The 19097-nt window shown below is 36.9% G+C and overlaps 1 protein-coding gene across 9 annotated transcripts in view; it reads left to right on the forward strand.

Annotated features, from left to right (window-relative positions):
* The first annotated feature begins 356 nt into the window (after positions 1-356).
* The window catches only part of LOC307027276 (protein 4.1-like), a 45062-nt gene continuing 26321 nt past the window's right edge, over positions 357-19097 (forward strand). For all 9 annotated transcript variants that reach the window (XM_079695492.1, XM_079695486.1, XM_079695490.1 and 6 more), the window contains exons 1-8: positions 357-465; positions 3767-3859; positions 3955-4101; positions 10255-10359; positions 11159-11201; positions 11302-11377; positions 11468-11589; positions 18712-18808. In XM_079695492.1, coding sequence (XP_079551618.1) covers positions 3773-3859; positions 3955-4101; positions 10255-10359; positions 11159-11201; positions 11302-11377; positions 11468-11589; positions 18712-18808 — 677 coding nt within the window. In that variant the 5' untranslated portion in view covers positions 357-465; positions 3767-3772. The remainder of the gene's footprint in view (positions 466-3766; positions 3860-3954; positions 4102-10254; positions 10360-11158; positions 11202-11301; positions 11378-11467; positions 11590-18711; positions 18809-19097) is intronic.

Here is a 19097-nt window from a genome sequence, read left to right on the forward strand (position 1 = left end):
TGTCTTATTTATCTGCATGAAGTACAGTGTTTAAAATATAGCCTTCTTTAATTATAATAATTAATATTGTACTTTTGTATTTCTACTTGTTCTTCTTCTTCCTGTCGGCATAAATCACTTCCTGGTGAGTAACACACGCACACACACACACACACACACACACACACACACACACACACACACACACACACACACACACACACACACACACACACACACACACACACACACACACACACACACACACAGATATGTTCTTTAGTAAACTCTTGCACAGTTTCGCTTTCGCTGCTCCCAGTTAACCTGTAGTGGAAATATTACAAATAAATAGAACAGCTGTTTACGCACCGTGCGTCGGGACGTCACAGCTCCGCAGCTGCTGTGCGTCGTGACGTACTGCTTTTGACGTTAAAAAAAAGGGTCCGTTACCGGGAGGAAGAGGGCGAGCGTCCTGCACGAGGACAGGTAAATTCTGCTGATGCTGGATGAACGTGTTTTATTACTACCTGATAAAGTGATCATAGTTATTGTATTAGTATATATAACATGTATTATATATTATTACTGCAGTTACTACAGGTTACTATGCAGCACACTGAGCATCAATTCTGCCTCATCACACTGCAGCTCTGTGTGTGTGTGTGTGTGTGTGTGTGTGTGTGTGTGTGTGTGTGTGTGTGTGTGTGTGTGTGTGTGTGTGTGTGTGTGTGTGTGTGTGTGTTGCAGCGGGGTGTTTCCTGCTGCAGGACAAAGACACCGCATCTCTGATTTATAATATTATAAAGATTAAAACCATTCCTAAATATCCTTTAATAACAACATTAAGTATAACTCACTTTCACAGAAAAAAACAACTTTATATATTTAAACATTAGATTAGATTTATAAGAATTCTAAAATGATAAAAGTAAAAATAAAGATAAATTATTATTATAAATATTGAGAGAAACATTTTTTAATCGTGTTTTAATCAAACACATGAGAAAACACCGGGAAATGTGTTATTGTTATTATCTTTAATGATCATTATTATTATTATTATTACTGTATTATTATTATTTGTATTTATTTGTAATGATTATTATTTGTATTATTATAATGTATTGTATGAGTTTACAGTGAATCCCCAGGCTGGTGTGAACAGCGTTATAATTATTAACAATCATGTGATGTTAATGATATGTAAATATATCTGAATATGTAATGAGCTGCATCATCATCATGTGACTGATATCAACCACTCAGGAGGTCAGCAGATGGTAACCATGGGCTCAGGGTGATGACATCATCAGACAGTGACTGATGCTGCTGTCAAATACCACTCAGTACTACATGCTAATGTGCTACATACTAATGTGCTACGTACTAATGTGCTACATGCTAATGTGCTACATGCTAATGTCCTACATGCTAATGTGCTACATACTAATGTGCTACATGCTAATGTGCTACATGCTAATGTGCTACATACTAATGTGCTACGTACTAATGTGCTACATGCTAATGTGCTACATGCTAATGTCCTACATGCTAATGTGCTACATACTAATGTGCTACGTACTACATGCTAATGTGCTACGTACTAATGTGCTACATGCTAATGTGCTACATGCTAATGTCCTACATGCTAATGTGCTACATACTAATGTGCTACGTACTACATGCTAATGTGCTACGTACTAATGTGCTACATGCTAATGTGCTACATGCTAATGTGCTACATACTAATGTGCTACATGCTAATGTGCTACATGCTAATGTGCTACATGCTAATGTGCTACATACTAATGTGCTACATGCTAATGTGCTACATGCTAATGTCCTACATGCTAATGTGCTACATGCTAATGTGCTACATGCTAATGTGCTACATGCTAATGTGCTACATGCTAATGTGCTACATGCTAATGTCCTACATGCTAATGTGCTACATGCTAATGTGCTACATGCTAATGTGCTACATGCTAATGTCCTACATGCTAATGTGCTACATGCTAATGTGCTACATGCTAATGTGCTACATGCTAATGTGCTACATGCTAATGTGCTACATGCTAATGTGCTACATGCTAATGTCCTACATGCTAATGTGCTACATGCTAATGTGCTACGTACTACATGCTAATGTGCTACATACTAATGTGCTACGTACTAATGTGCTACATGCTAATGTGCTACATACTAATGTGCTACATGCTAATGTGCTACATGCTAATGTGCTACGTACTAATGTGCTACATGCTAATGTGCTACATACTAATGTGCTACATACTAATGTGCTACATACTAATGTGCTACATGCTAATGTGCTACATGCTAATGTGCTACGTACTAATGTGCTACATGCTAATGTGCTACATACTAATGTGCTACGTACTACATGCTAATGTGCTACATACTAATGTGCTACATGCTAATGTCCTACATGCTAATGTGCTACATACTAATGTGCTACATGCTAATGTGCTACATGCTAATGTCCTACATGCTAATGTGCTACATACTAATGTGCTACATGCTAATGTGCTACATGCTAATGTGCTACATGCTAATGTCCTACATGCTAATGTGCTACATACTAATGTGCTACGTACTACATGCTAATGTGCTACATGCTAATGTGCTACATGCTAATGTGCTACATGCTAATGTGCTACATGCTAATGTGCTACATGCTAATGTCCTACATGCTAATGTGCTACATGCTAATGTGCTACATGCTAATGTGCTACATACTAATGTGCTACATGCTAATGTGCTACATGCTAATGTCCTACATGCTAATGTGCTACATGCTAATGTGCTACATGCTAATGTGCTACATGCTAATGTCCTACATGCTAATGTGCTACATACTAATGTGCTACATGCTAATGTGCTACATGCTAATGTGCTACATGCTAATGTGCTACATGCTAATGTGCTACATGCTAATGTCCTACATGCTAATGTGCTACATGCTAATGTGCTACATGCTAATGTGCTACATGCTAATGTCCTACATGCTAATGTGCTACATACTAATGTGCTACATGCTAATGTGCTACATGCTAATGTCCTACATGCTAATGTGCTACATACTAATGTGCTACGTACTACATGCTACGTGCTACATGCTAATGTGCTACATGCTAATGTGCTACATGCTAATGTCCTACATGCTAATGTGCTACATGCTAATGTCCTACATGCTAATGTGCTACATGCTAATGTGCTACATGCTAATGTGCTACATGCTAATGTGCTACATGCTAATGTGCTACATGCTAATGTGCTACATGCTAATGTGCTACATGCTAATGTCCTACATGCTAATGTGCTACATACTAATGTGCTACATGCTAATGTGCTACATGCTAATGTGCTACATGCTAATGTGCTACATGCTAATGTCCTACATGCTAATGTCCTACATGCTAATGTCCTACATGCCAATGTACTATTATGCTAATGTGCTACGTACTACATGATAATGTGCTACATGCTAATGTCCTACATGCCAATGTACTATTATGCTAATGTGCTACGTACTACATGATAATGTGCTACATGCTAATGTCCTACATGCCAATGTACTATTATGCTAATGTGCTACGTACTACATGATAATGTGCTACATACTACAATGTGCTACATGCTAATGTGCTACATGCTAATGTCCTACATGCTAACATAACACATCCTTACATACTACATATTATACTCCACACAGCGTAATGCACTGTTTCCCGACAGCCTATCAGCTTCCTGCTCTGTGTGCTCTCAGGTCACCATGACGACAGAGACAGGTGAGCCTCAGGAGGCCAGAGAGGAGGCGGAGTCTTTCCCTGAAGCCGCCGCCCACTCCACGCCCAAACAGGTAACATTATTAATTAAATACACAGATTATTCATCGGGATTGTGACATCACTTCCTGCGTTGGGATTGTGACATCACTTCCTGCGTCTCTCACAGAGCCAAGCTCAAAGCTCATTGGCCGAGGACTCGACGAGTCACCTGTCGTCGAGCATCTCTCGCTCACCTGGCCGGGCGCTGAGCTTCAGGACGATGCAGAGCCGCGTGGCGCTGCTCGACGGGTCCGAGTTCACCTGCACCGTGGAGGTGAGACAGGGTTCACATCTCTGTTTATTTACATATACGTAACTACTGTTCACATATAACTACTGTTCCCATATAACTAATGTTCCCATGTAACTACTGTTCACATATAACTAGTGTTCATATATAACTACTGTTCACATATAACTACTGTTCCCATATAACTAATGTTCCCATGTAACTACTGTTCCCATATAACTACTGTTCATATATAACTAGTGTTCATATATAACTACTGTTCATATATAACTACTGTTCATATATAACTACTGTTCCCATATAACTATTGTTCATATATAACTACTGTTCAGATATAACTATTGTTCATATATAACTACTGTTCATATATAACTACTGTTCATATATAACTACTGTTCCCATATAACTATTGTTCATATATAACTACTGTTCAGATATAACTATTGTTCATATATAACTACTGTTCATATATAACTACTGTTCATATATAACTACTGTTCCCATATAACTATTGTTCATATATAACTACTGTTCAGATATAACTACTGTTCAGATATAACTATTGTTCATATATAACTACTGTTCAGATATAACTACTGTTCATATATAACTACTGTTCCCATATAACTACTGTTCATATATAACTACTGTTCAGATATAACTACTTTTCATATATAACTACTGTTCAGATATAACTATTGTTCATATATAACTACTTTTCACATATAACTACTGTTCATATATAACTACTGTTCAGATATAACTACTGTTCCCATATAACTACTGTTCCCATATAACTACTGTTCATATATAACTACTGTTCCCATATAACTACTGTTCCCATATAACTACTGTTCACATATAACTACTGTTCATATATAACTACTGTTCAGATATAACTATTGTTCATATATAACTACTTTTCACATATAACTACTGTTCATATATAACTATTGTTCATATATAACTACTGTTCATATATAACTACTGTTCATATATAACTACTGTTCATATATAACTACTGTTCATATATAACTACTGTTCCCATATAACTACTGTTCCCATATAACTACTGTTCAGATATAACTATTGTTCATATATAACTACTTTTCACATATAACTACTGTTCACATATAACTACTGTTCATATATAACTATTGTTCATATATAACTACTTTTCACATATAACTACTGTTCACATATAACTACTGTTCAGATATAACTATTGTTCATATATAACTACTTTTCACATATAACTACTGTTCATATATAACTACTGTTCATATATAACTACTGTTCAGATATAACTACTTTTCATATATAACTACTGTTCATATATAACTACTGTTCATATATAACTACTGTTCCCATATAACTACTGTTCACATATAACTACTGTTCCCATATAACTATTGTTCATATATAACTACTGTTCACATATAACTACTGTTCACATATAACTACTGTTCAGATATAACTATTGTTCATATATAACTACTGTTCAGATATAACTACTGTTCACATATAACTACTGTTCATATATAACTACTGTTCAGATATAACTACTTTTCATATATAACTACTGTTCATATATAACTACTGTTCCCATATAACTACTGTTCACATATAACTACTGTTCAGATATAACTACTGTTCATATATAACTACTGTTCATATATAACTACTGTTCAGATATAACTACTTTTCATATATAACTACTGTTCATATATAACTACTGTTCAGATATAACTACTTTTCATATATAACTACTGTTCATATATAACTACTGTTCATATATAACTACTGTTCAGATATAACTACTGTTCAGATATAACTACTGTTCCCATATAACTACTGTTCATATATAACTACTGTTCAGATATAACTACTTTTCATATATAACTACTGTTCATATATAACTACTGTTCAGATATAACTACTTTTCATATATAACTACTGTTCATATATAACTACTGTTCATATATAACTACTTTTCATATATAACTACTGTTCATATATAACTATTGTTCAGATATAACTACTTTTCATATATAACTACTGTTCATATATAACTACTGTTCATATATAACTACTTTTCACATATAACTACTGTTCATATATAACTACTGTTCAGATATAACTACTTTTCATATATAACTACTGTTCATATATAACTACTGTTCAGATATAACTACTTTTCATATATAACTACTGTTCAGATATAACTACTTTTCATATATAACTACTGTTCATATATAACTACTGTTCAGATATAACTACTTTTCATATATAACTACTGTTCATATATAACTACTGTTCCCATATAACTACTGTTCACATATAACTACTGTTCAGATATAACTACTGTTCAGATATAACTACTGTTCAGATATAACTACTGTTCCCATATAACTACTGTTCACATATAACTACTGTTCACATATAACTACTGTTCAGATATAACTATTGTTCATATATAACTACTGTTCCCATATAACTACTGTTCAGATATAACTACTGTTCACATATAACTACTGTTCAGATATAACTACTGTTCAGATATAACTATTGTTCATATATAACTACTGTTCAGATATAACTACTGTTCATATTTAACTACTGTTCAGATATAACTACTTTTCATATATAACTACTGTTCATATATAACTACTGTTCCCATATAACTACTGTTCACATATAACTACTGTTCAGATATAACTATTGTTCATATATAACTACTGTTCAGATATAACTACTGTTCAGATATAACTACTGTTCAGATATAACTACTGTTCATATATAACTACTGTTCATATATAACTACTGTTCAGATATAACTACTGTTCAGATATAACTACTTTTCATATATAACTACTGTTCAGATATAACTACTTTTCATATATAACTACTGTTCATATATAACTACTGTTCCCATATAACTACTGTTCACATATAACTACTGTTCAGATATAACTATTGTTCATATATAACTACTGTTCAGATATAACTACTGTTCAGATATAACTACTGTTCAGATATAACTACTGTTCATATATAACTACTGTTCATATATAACTACTGTTCAGATATAACTACTGTTCAGATATAACTACTTTTCATATATAACTACTGTTCAGATATAACTACTGTTCATATATAACTACTGTTCATATATAACTACTGTTCAGATATAACTACTGTTCAGATATAACTACTGTTCAGATATAACTACTTTTCATATATAACTACTGTTCATATATAACTACTGTTCCCATATAACTACTGTTCACATATAACTACTGTTCAGATATAACTATTGTTCATATATAACTACTTTTCATATATAACTACTGTTCATATATAACTACTGTTCCCATATAACTACTGTTCACATATAACTACTGTTCAGATATAACTATTGTTCATATATAACTACTGTTCAGATATAACTACTGTTCATATATAACTACTGTTCCCATATAACTATTGTTCATATATAACTACTGTTCAGATATAACTACTGTTCATATATAACTACTGTTCAGATATAACTACTTTTCATATATAACTACTGTTCAGATATAACTATTGTTCATATATAACTACTGTTCCCATATAACTACTGTTCATATATAACTACTGTTCACATATAACTACTGTTCATATATAACTACTGTTCATATATAACTACTGTTCATATATAACTACTGTTCATATATAACTACTGTTCATATATAACTACTGTTCATATATAACTACTGTTCATATATAACTATTGTTCATATATAACTACTTTTCACATATAACTACTGTTCACATATAACTACTGTTCATATATAACTATTGTTCATATATAACTACTGTTCAGATATAACTACTGTTCCCATATAACTACTGTTCATATATAACTACTGTTCATATATAACTACTGTTCATATATAACTATTGTTCATATATAACTACTTTTCACATATAACTATTGTTCATATATAACTACTGTTCCCATATAACTACTGTTCCCATATAACTACTGTTCACATATAACTACTGTTCATATATAACTACTGTTCATATATAACTACTGTTCATATATAACTACTGTTCATATATAACTACTGTTCATATATAACTACTGTTCATATATAACTACTTTTCACATATAACTACTGTTCACATATAACTACTGTTCATATATAACTATTGTTCATATATAACTACTGTTCATATATAACTACTGTTCACATATAACTACTGTTCATATATAACTACTGTTCATATATAACTACTGTTCATATATAACTACTGTTCATATATAACTACTGTTCATATATAACTACTGTTCATATATAACTACTGTTCATATATAACTACTTTTCACATATAACTACTGTTCACATATAACTACTGTTCATATATAACTATTGTTCATATATAACTACTGTTCATATATAACTACTGTTCACATATAACTACTGTTCATATATAACTACTGTTCATATATAACTACTGTTCCCATATAACTACTGTTCATATATAACTATTGTTCATATATAACTACTGTTCAGATATAACTACTGTTCCCATATAACTACTGTTCATATATAACTACTGTTCATATATAACTACTGTTCATATATAACTATTGTTCAGATATAACTACTGTTCACATATAACTACTGTTCATATATAACTACTGTTCACATATAACTACTGTTCATATATAACTACTGTTCATATATAACTACTGTTCAGATATAACTACTGTTCACATATAACTACTGTTCATATATAACTACTGTTCACATATAACTACTGTTCATATATAACTATTGTTCATATATAACTACTGTTCATATATAACTACTGTTCACATATAACTACTGTTCATATATAACTACTGTTCACATATAACTACTGTTCATATATAACTACTGTTCATATATAACTACTGTTCAGATATAACTACTGTTCATATATAACTACTGTTCACATATAACTACTGTTCATATATAACTACTGTTCACATATAACTACTGTTCATATATAACTACTGTTCACATATAACTACTGTTCATATATAACTACTGTTCACATATAACTACTGTTCATATATAACTACTGTTCACATATAACTACTGTTCATATATAACTACTGTTCATATATAACTACTGTTCAGATATAACTACTGTTCATATATAACTACTGTTCACATATAACTACTGTTCATATATAACTACTGTTCATATATAACTACTGTTCAGATATAACTACTGTTCACATATAACTACTGTTCATATATAACTACTGTTCACATATAACTACTGTTCATATATAACTATTGTTCATATATAACTACTGTTCATATATAACTACTGTTCACATATAACTACTGTTCATATATAACTACTGTTCACATATAACTACTGTTCATATATAACTATTGTTCATATATAACTACTGTTCATATATAACTACTGTTCACATATAACTACTGTTCATATATAACTATTGTTCATATATAACTACTGTTCATATATAACTACTGTTCACATATAACTACTGTTCATATATAACTACTGTTCATATATAACTACTGTTCACATATAACTACTGTTCATATATAACTACTGTTCATATATAACTACTGTTCATATATAACTATTGTTCACATATAACTACTGTTCATATATAACTATTGTTCATATATAACTACTTTTCACATATAACTACTGTTCACATATAACTACTGTTCATATATAACTATTGTTCATATATAACTACTGTTCATATATAACTACTGTTCACATATAACTACTGTTCATATATAACTATTGTTCATATATAACTACTGTTCATATATAACTACTGTTCACATATAACTACTGTTCACATATAACTACTGTTCATATATAACTACTGTTCATATATAACTATTGTTCACATATAACTACTGTTCATATATAACTACTGTTCATATATAACTACTGTTCATATATAACTACTGTTCACATATAACTATTGTTCATATATAACTATTGTTCATATATAACTACTGTTCAGATATAACTACTGTTCATATATAACTACTGTTCAGATATAACTACTTTTCAGATATAACTACTGTTCACATTTAATCACTGTTCCCATATAACTATAAATATAATGATGTTGTGCAGAAGCGCGGGCGTGGCGCTCAGCTGTTCGATCAGGTTTGTGAACACGTGAACCTGCTGGAGAGAGACTACTTCAGCCTGAGCTACAGAGACGCAGACAACAACAAGGTATCTGTCTGTCTGTCTGTCTGTCTGTCTGTCTGTCTGACTGACTGACTGTCTGACTGACTGACTGTCTGTCTGTCTGTCTGTCTGTCTGTTGGTCTGACTGACTGACTGACTGTCTGACTGACTCTACACCTGTCTGTCTGTCTGTCTGTCTGTCTGACTGACTGACTGACTGTCTGACTGACTGACTGTCTGACTGACTGACTGACTGTCTGTCTGTCTGTCTGTCTGTCTGTCTGTCGGTCTGACTGACTGTCTGACTGACTCTACACCTGTCTGTCTGTCTGTCTGACTGACTGACTGACTGTCTGACTGACTCTACACCTGTCTGTCTGTCTGTCTGACTGACTGACTGACTGACTGTCTGAATGACTCTACACCTGTCTGTCTGTCGGTCTGTCTGTCTGTCTGTCTGACTGACTGACTGTCTGACTGACTCTACACCTGTCTGTCTGTCTGTCTGTCTGACTGACTGTCTGACTGACTGACTATCTGACTGACTGACTGTCTGTCTGACTCTACACCTGTCTGTCTGACACATATCTGTCTGTCTGTCTGACTCTACCCCTGTCTGTCTGTCTTACTCTACACCTGTCTGTCTTTCTGTCTGTCTGACACCTGTCTGTCTGACTGATACCTGTCTGTCTGTCTGTCTAACTCTACACCTGTCTGTCTGACTGTCTACCTGTCCATTTGCCTGTTCAACTTTCTGTCTCTACACCTGTGTGTCTCACTTCCTGTCTGATATCTGTCTACCGGTCTATCTGCCTGTCTGTCTGTCTCACTTCCTCTCTGACAGAACTGGTTGGACCCGAATAAGGAGATGAAGAAGCAGGTCAGAGGTCAGCAGCCATTTTTTTTTCATCCTGACAGAAACTAAAGACTTAGTTATTACAGTTTTACAGTAACAGGTGTAAATGATCCCTTCTCGTGGTCTGTCAGGTGTTCCCTGGAACTTCAGCTTCAACGTTAAGTTTTACCCGGCTGACCCCGCCCAGCTGTCTGAAGACATCACCAGGTAGGTCCTCTCACCTGTCAATCAAAGCTTTATCTCCTCACCTGTCTGTACACCTGAGACCAGAGATGCTGACTTCCTGTCTGTTTGCAGGTACTTCCTGTGCCTCCAGCTCCAACAGGATATAGTGTCCGGTCGTCTCCCGTGTTCGTTCGCCACTCACACTGTCCTGGGCTCCTACACCGTCCAATCAGAGCTCGGGGACTACGACCCGGGTAACACCCTCTCTGCACTATAGTACCCTACTACACCCAATAATATCCTCTACTACACCCAATAGTACCCTCTACTACACCCAATAGTACCCTCTACTAAACCCAATAATACCCTCTACTACACCCAATAATACCCTCTACTACACCTAATAGTACCCTCTACTACACCGAATAGTACCCTCAACTACACATAATAGTACCCTCTACTACACCCAATAATACCCTCTACTACACCCAATAGTACCCTCTACTACACCCAATAATACCCTCTACTACACCCAATAATACCCTCTACTAAACCCAATAATACCCTCTACTGCACCCAATAATACCCTCTACTACGCCGAATAGTACCCTCTACTACACCGAATAGTACCCTCAACTACACATAATAGTACCCTCTACTACACCCAATAATACCCTCTACTACACCCAATAGTACCCTCTACTACACCCAATAATACCCTCTACTACACCCAATAGTACCCTCTACTACACCCAATAATACCCTCTACTACACCCAATAGTACCATCTACTACACCCAATAGTACCCTCTACTACACCCAATAGTACCCTCTACTACACCCAATAGTACCCTCTACTACACCCAATAATTCCCTCTACTACACCCAATAATTCCCTCTACTACACCCAATAATACCCTCTACTACACCCAATAGTACCATCTACTACACCCAATAGTACCATCTACTACACCCAATAGTACCATCTACTACACCCAATAATTCCCTCTACTACACCCAATAGTACCATCTACTACACCCAATAGTACCCTCTACTACACCCAATAGTACCCTCTACTACACCCAATAGTACCCTCTACTACACCCAATAATTCCCTCTACTACACCCAATAATTCCCTCTACTACACCCAATAATACCCTCTACTACACCCAATAGTACCATCTACTACACCCAATAGTACCATCTACTACACCCAATAGTACCATCTACTACACCCAATAATTCCCTCTACTACACCCAATAGTACCATCTACTACACCCAATAATTCCCTCTACTACACCCAATAGTACCCTCTACTACACCCAATAATACCCTCTACTACGCCCAATAGTACCCTCTGCTACACCCAATAATTCCCTCTACTACACCCAATAGTACCCTCTACTACACCCAATAATACCCTGTACTAAACCCAATAGTACCCTCAACTACACCCAATAATACCCTGTACTAAACCCAATATTACCCTCTACTACACCCAATAATTCCCTCTACTACACTCAATAGTACCCTCTACTACACCCAATAGTACCCTCTACTACACCCAATAATACCCTCTACTACACTATAAAACCCTCTACTACACCCAATAGTACCCTCTACTACACCCAATAATACCCTCTACTACACCCAATAGTACCCTCTACTACACTATAAAACCCTCTACTACACCCAATAGTACCCTCTACTACACCCAATAGTACCCTCAACTACACCCAATAATACCCTGTACTAAACCCAATAGTACCCTCAACTACACCCAATAATACCCTGTACTAAACCCAATAGTACCCTCTACTACACCCAATAATTCCCTCTACTACACTCAATAGTACCCTCTACTACACCCAATAGTACCCTCTACTACACCCAATAATACCCTCTACTACACTATAAAACCCTCTACTACACCCAATAGTACCCTCTACTACACCCAATAATACCCTCTACTACACCCAATAGTACCCTCTACTACACTATAAAACCCTCTACTACACCCAATAGTACCCTCTACTACACCCAATAATTCCCTCTACTACACTCAATAGTACCCTCTACTACACCCAATAGTACCCTCTACTACACCCAATAATACCCTCTACTACACTATAAAACCCTCTACTACACCCAATAGTACCCTCTACTACACCCAATAATACCCTCTACTACACCCAATAGTACCCTCTACTACACTATAAAACCCTCTACTACACCCAATAGTACCCTCTACTACACCCAATATTACCCTCTACTACACCCAATATTACCCTCTACTACACCCAATATTACCCTCTACTACACCCAATAGTACCCTCTACTACACCCAATATTACCCTCTACTACACTATAAAACCCTCTACTACACCCAATAGTACCCTCTACTAAACCCAATAATACCCTCTACTACACCCAATAATACCCTCTACTACACTATAAAACCCTCTACTACACCCAATAATACCCTCTACTACACTATAAAACCCTCTACTACACCCAATAGTACCCTCTACTACACCCAATATTACCCTCTACTACACCCAATAGTACCCTCTACTACACCCACTATTACCCTCTACTACACCCAATATTACCCTCTACTACACCCAATAGTACCCTCAACTACACCCAATAATACCCTCTACTACACCCAATAGTACCCTCTACTACACCCACTATTACCCTCTACTACACCCAATATTACCCTCTACTACACCCAATAGTACCCTCAACTACACCCAATAATACCCTCTACTACACCCAATAGTACCCTCTACTACACCAAATATTACCCTCTACTACACCAAATATTACCCTCTACTACACCCAATATTACCCTCTACTACACCCAATAGTACCCTCAACTACACCCAATAATACCCTCTACTACACCCAATAGTACCCTCTACTACACCCACTATTACCCTCTACTACACCAAATATTACCCTCTACTACACCAAATATTACCCTCTACTACACCCAATAGTACCCTCTACTACACCAAATATTACCCTCTACTACACCAAATATTACCCTCTACTACACCCAATAGTACCCTCTACTACACCTAATATTACCCTCAACTACACCCAATAATACCCTCTACTACACCCAATAGTACCCTCTACTACACCCAATATTACCCTCTACTACACCTAATATTACCCTCTACTACACCCAATAGTACCCTCTACTACACCTAATATTACCCTCTACTACACCCAATAGTACCCTCTACTACACCTAATATTACCCTCTACTACTCCCAATATTACCCTCTACTACTCCCAATATTACCCTCTACTACTCCCAATATTACCCTCTACTACACCCAATAGTACCCTCTACTACACCCAATAGTACCCTCTACTACACCCAATAGTACCCTCTACTACACCCAATATTACCCTCTACTACACCCAATATTACCCTCAACTACACCCAATATTACCCTCAACTACACCCAATATTACCCTCTACTACACCCAATAGTACCCTCTACTACACCCAATATTACCCTCTACTACACCCAATAATACCCTCTACTACTCCCAATATTACCCTCAACTACACCCAATAGTACCCTCTACTACACCCAATAGTACCCTCTACTACTCCCAATATTACCCTCAACTACACCCAATAGTACCCTCTACTACACCCAATAGTACCCTCTACTACACCCAATAATACCCTCTACTACTCCCAATATTACCCTCAACTACACCCAATAGTACCCTCTACTACACCCAATAGTACCCTCTACTACACCCAATAATACCCTCTACTACTCCCAATATTACCCTCAACTACACCCAATAGTACCCTCTACTACACCCAATAATACCCTCTACTACTCCCAATATTACCCTCAACTACACCCAATAGTACCCTCTACTACACCTAATATTACCCTCTACTACACCTAATATTACCCTCTACTACACTATAATACCCTCTACTACACTATAGTACCCTCTACTACACCCAATAGTACCCTCTCCTACACCCAATAGTACCCTCTACTACACCCAATATTACCCTCTCCTACACCCAATATTACCCTCTACTACACCTAATATTACCCTCTACTACACTATAATACCCTCTACTACACTATAGTACCCTCTACTACACCCAATAGTACCCTCTACTACACCCAATATTACCCTCTCCTACACCCAATATTACCCTCTCCTACACCCAATAGTACCCTCTACTACACTATAGTACCCTTCTACACCCAATACTACCCTCTACTACACCCAATAATACCCTCTCTACACTATAGTACCCTTCTACACCCAATAATACCCTCTCTGCACTATAGTACCCTTCTACACCTAATAATACCCTCTCTACACTATAGTACCCTTCTACACCCAATAATACCCTCTCTACACTATAGTACCCTTCTAAACCCAATAATACCCTCTCTGCGCTATAGTACCCTTCTACACCCAATAATACCCTCTCTGCACTATAGTACCCTTCTACACCCAATAATACCCTCTCTACACTATAGTACCCTTCTACACCCAATAATACCCTCTCTACACTATAGTACCCTTCTACACCCAATAATACCCTCTCTACACTATAGTACCCTTCTACACCCAATAATACCCTCTCTACACTATAGTACCCTTCTACACCCAATAATACCCTCTCTGCACTATAGTACCCTCTACTACACTATAGTACCCTTCTACACCCAATAATACCCTCTCTGCACTATAGTACCCTTCTACACCCAATAGTACCCTCTACTACACTATAGTACCCTTCTACACCTAATAATACCCTCTCTGCACTATAGTACCCTTCTACACCCAATAATACCCTCTCTGCACTATAGTACCCTCTACTACACTATAGTACCCTTCTACACCCAATAATACCCTCTCTGCACTATAGTACCCTTCTACACCCAATAATACCCTCTCTGCACTATAGTACCCTTCTACACCCAATAATACCCTCTCTGCACTATAGTACCCTTCTACACCCAATAATACCCTCTCTGCACTATAGTACCCTTCTACACCCAATAATACCCTCTCTACACTATAGTACCCTTCTACACCCAATAATACCCTCTATGCACTATAGTACCCTTCTACACCCAATAATACCCTCTCTGCACTATAGTACCCTCTACTACACTATAGTACCCTTCTACACCCAATAATACCCTCTCTGCACTATAGTACCCTCTACTACACTATAGTACCCTTCTACACCCAATAATACCCTCTCTGCACTATAGTACCCTCTACTAAACTATAGTACCCTTCTACACCCAATAATACCCTCTCTACACTATAGTACCCTTCTACACCCAATAATACCCTCTCTGCACTATAGTACCCTTCTACACCCAATAATACCCTCTCTGCACTATAGTACCCTTCTACACCCAATAATACCCTCTACTACACTATAGTACCCTTCTACACCCAATAATACCCTCTCTGCATTATAGTACCCTTCTACACCCAATAATACCCTCTCTGCACTATAGTACCCTTCTACACCCAATAATACCCTCTCTGCACTATAGTACCCTCTACTACACTATAGTACCCTTCTACACCCAATAATACCCTCTCTGCACTATAGTACCCTCTACTACACTATAGTACCCTTCTACACCCAATAATACCCTCTCTGCACTATAGTACCCTTCTACACCCAATAATACCCTCTCTGCACTATATTACCCTCTACTACACTATGGTACCCTTCTACACCCAATAATACCCTCTCTACACTATAGTACCCTTCTACACCCAATAATACCCTCTCTGCACTATAGTACCCTTCTACACCCAATAATACCCTCTACTACACTATAGTACCCTTCTACACCCAATAATACCCTCTACTACACTATAGTACCCTTCTACACCCAATAATACCCTCTACTACACTATAGTACCCTTCTACACCCAATAATACCCTCTCTGCACTATAGTACCCTTCTACACCCAATAATACCCTCTCTGCACTATAGTACCCTTCTACACCCAATAATACCCTCTCTGCACTATAGTACCCTTCTACACCCAATAATACCCTCTCTGCACTATAGTACCCTTCTACACCCAATAATACCCTCTCTGCACTATAGTACCCTTCTACACCCAATAATACCCTCTCTGCACTATAGTACCCTTCTACACCCAATAATACCCTCTACTGCACTATAGTACCCTTCTACACCCAATAATACCCTCTCTGCACTATAGTACCCTTCTACACCCAATAATACCCTCTCTGCACTATAGTACCCTTCTACACCCAATAATACCCTCTCTGCACTATAGTACCCTTCTACACCCAATAATACCCTCTCTGCACTATAGTACCCTTCTACACCCAATAATACCCTCTCTGCACTATAGTACCCTTCTACACCCAATAATACCCTCTCTACACTATAGTACCCTTCTACACCCAATAATACCCTCTCTGCACTATAGTACCCTTCTACACCCAATAATACCCTCTACTACACTATAGTACCCTTCTACACCCAATAATACCCTCTCTGCATTATAGTACCCTTCTACACCCAATAATACCCTCTCTGCACTATAGTACCCTTCTACACCCAATAATACCCTCTCTGCACTATAGTACCCTCTACTACACTATAGTACCCTTCTACACCCAATAATACCCTCTCTGCACTATAGTACCCTCTACTACACTATAGTACCCTTCTACACCCAATAATACCCTCTCTGCACTATAGTACCCTTCTACACCCAATAATACCCTCTCTGCACTATATTACCCTCTACTACACTATGGTACCCTTCTACACCCAATAATACCCTCTCTACACTATAGTACCCTTCTACACCCAATAATACCCTCTCTGCACTATAGTACCCTTCTACACCCAATAATACCCTCTACTACACTATAGTACCCTTCTACACCCAATAATACCCTCTACTACACTATAGTACCCTTCTACACCCAATAATACCCTCTCTGCACTATAGTACCCTTCTACACCCAATAATACCCTCTCTGCACTATAGTACCCTTCTACACCCAATAATACCCTCTCTGCACTATAGTACCCTTCTACACCCAATAATACCCTCTCTGCACTATAGTACCCTTCTACACCCAATAATACCCTCTCTGCACTATAGTACCCTTCTACACCCAATAATACCCTCTCTGCACTATAGTACCCTTCTACACCCAATAATACCCTCTACTGCACTATAGTACCCTTCTCTGACGTAACTACTCCCAATGCCCTAATTTAATGTACTCTAAAATACCCCGTCATACCCTTCTTTCCCGTACCCTTCGGTCTCTCTCTGTTGCAGACGAGTGTGGCTCAGATTACCTCAGTCAGCTCTGCTTTGCTCCGAATCAGAGTAAAGAGATGGAGAACAAGATCATGGAGCTGCACCGATCATACAGGTACTCACATTTATGTCAGTTATGTCAGTGTTTCCCGTACATTGATTTATTTGTGGCGGGCCGCCACAAATAAATATCGTCCGCCACATAAAACTCATAAAAATATATATATTATTCTTTTGTTTTTTGTATTATTCTTCTTTTTTTTTTTTGTGGACGAATGGATAGTGAGGTGGGCTGATGACCGGAAGGGAAGGCACTTAGCCCTCGGTTGCTCCAGGGAGAATATCCCTGTCATGGGTCATTGTAAGTCGCTTTGGAATAAGGCGTCTGCTCAATGCCTAAATTG

Source organism: Notothenia rossii, assembly GCF_949606895.1.
Source record: "Notothenia rossii genome assembly, contig: scaffold_84, whole genome shotgun sequence".
Lineage (NCBI taxonomy): Eukaryota > Metazoa > Chordata > Actinopteri > Perciformes > Nototheniidae > Notothenia > Notothenia rossii.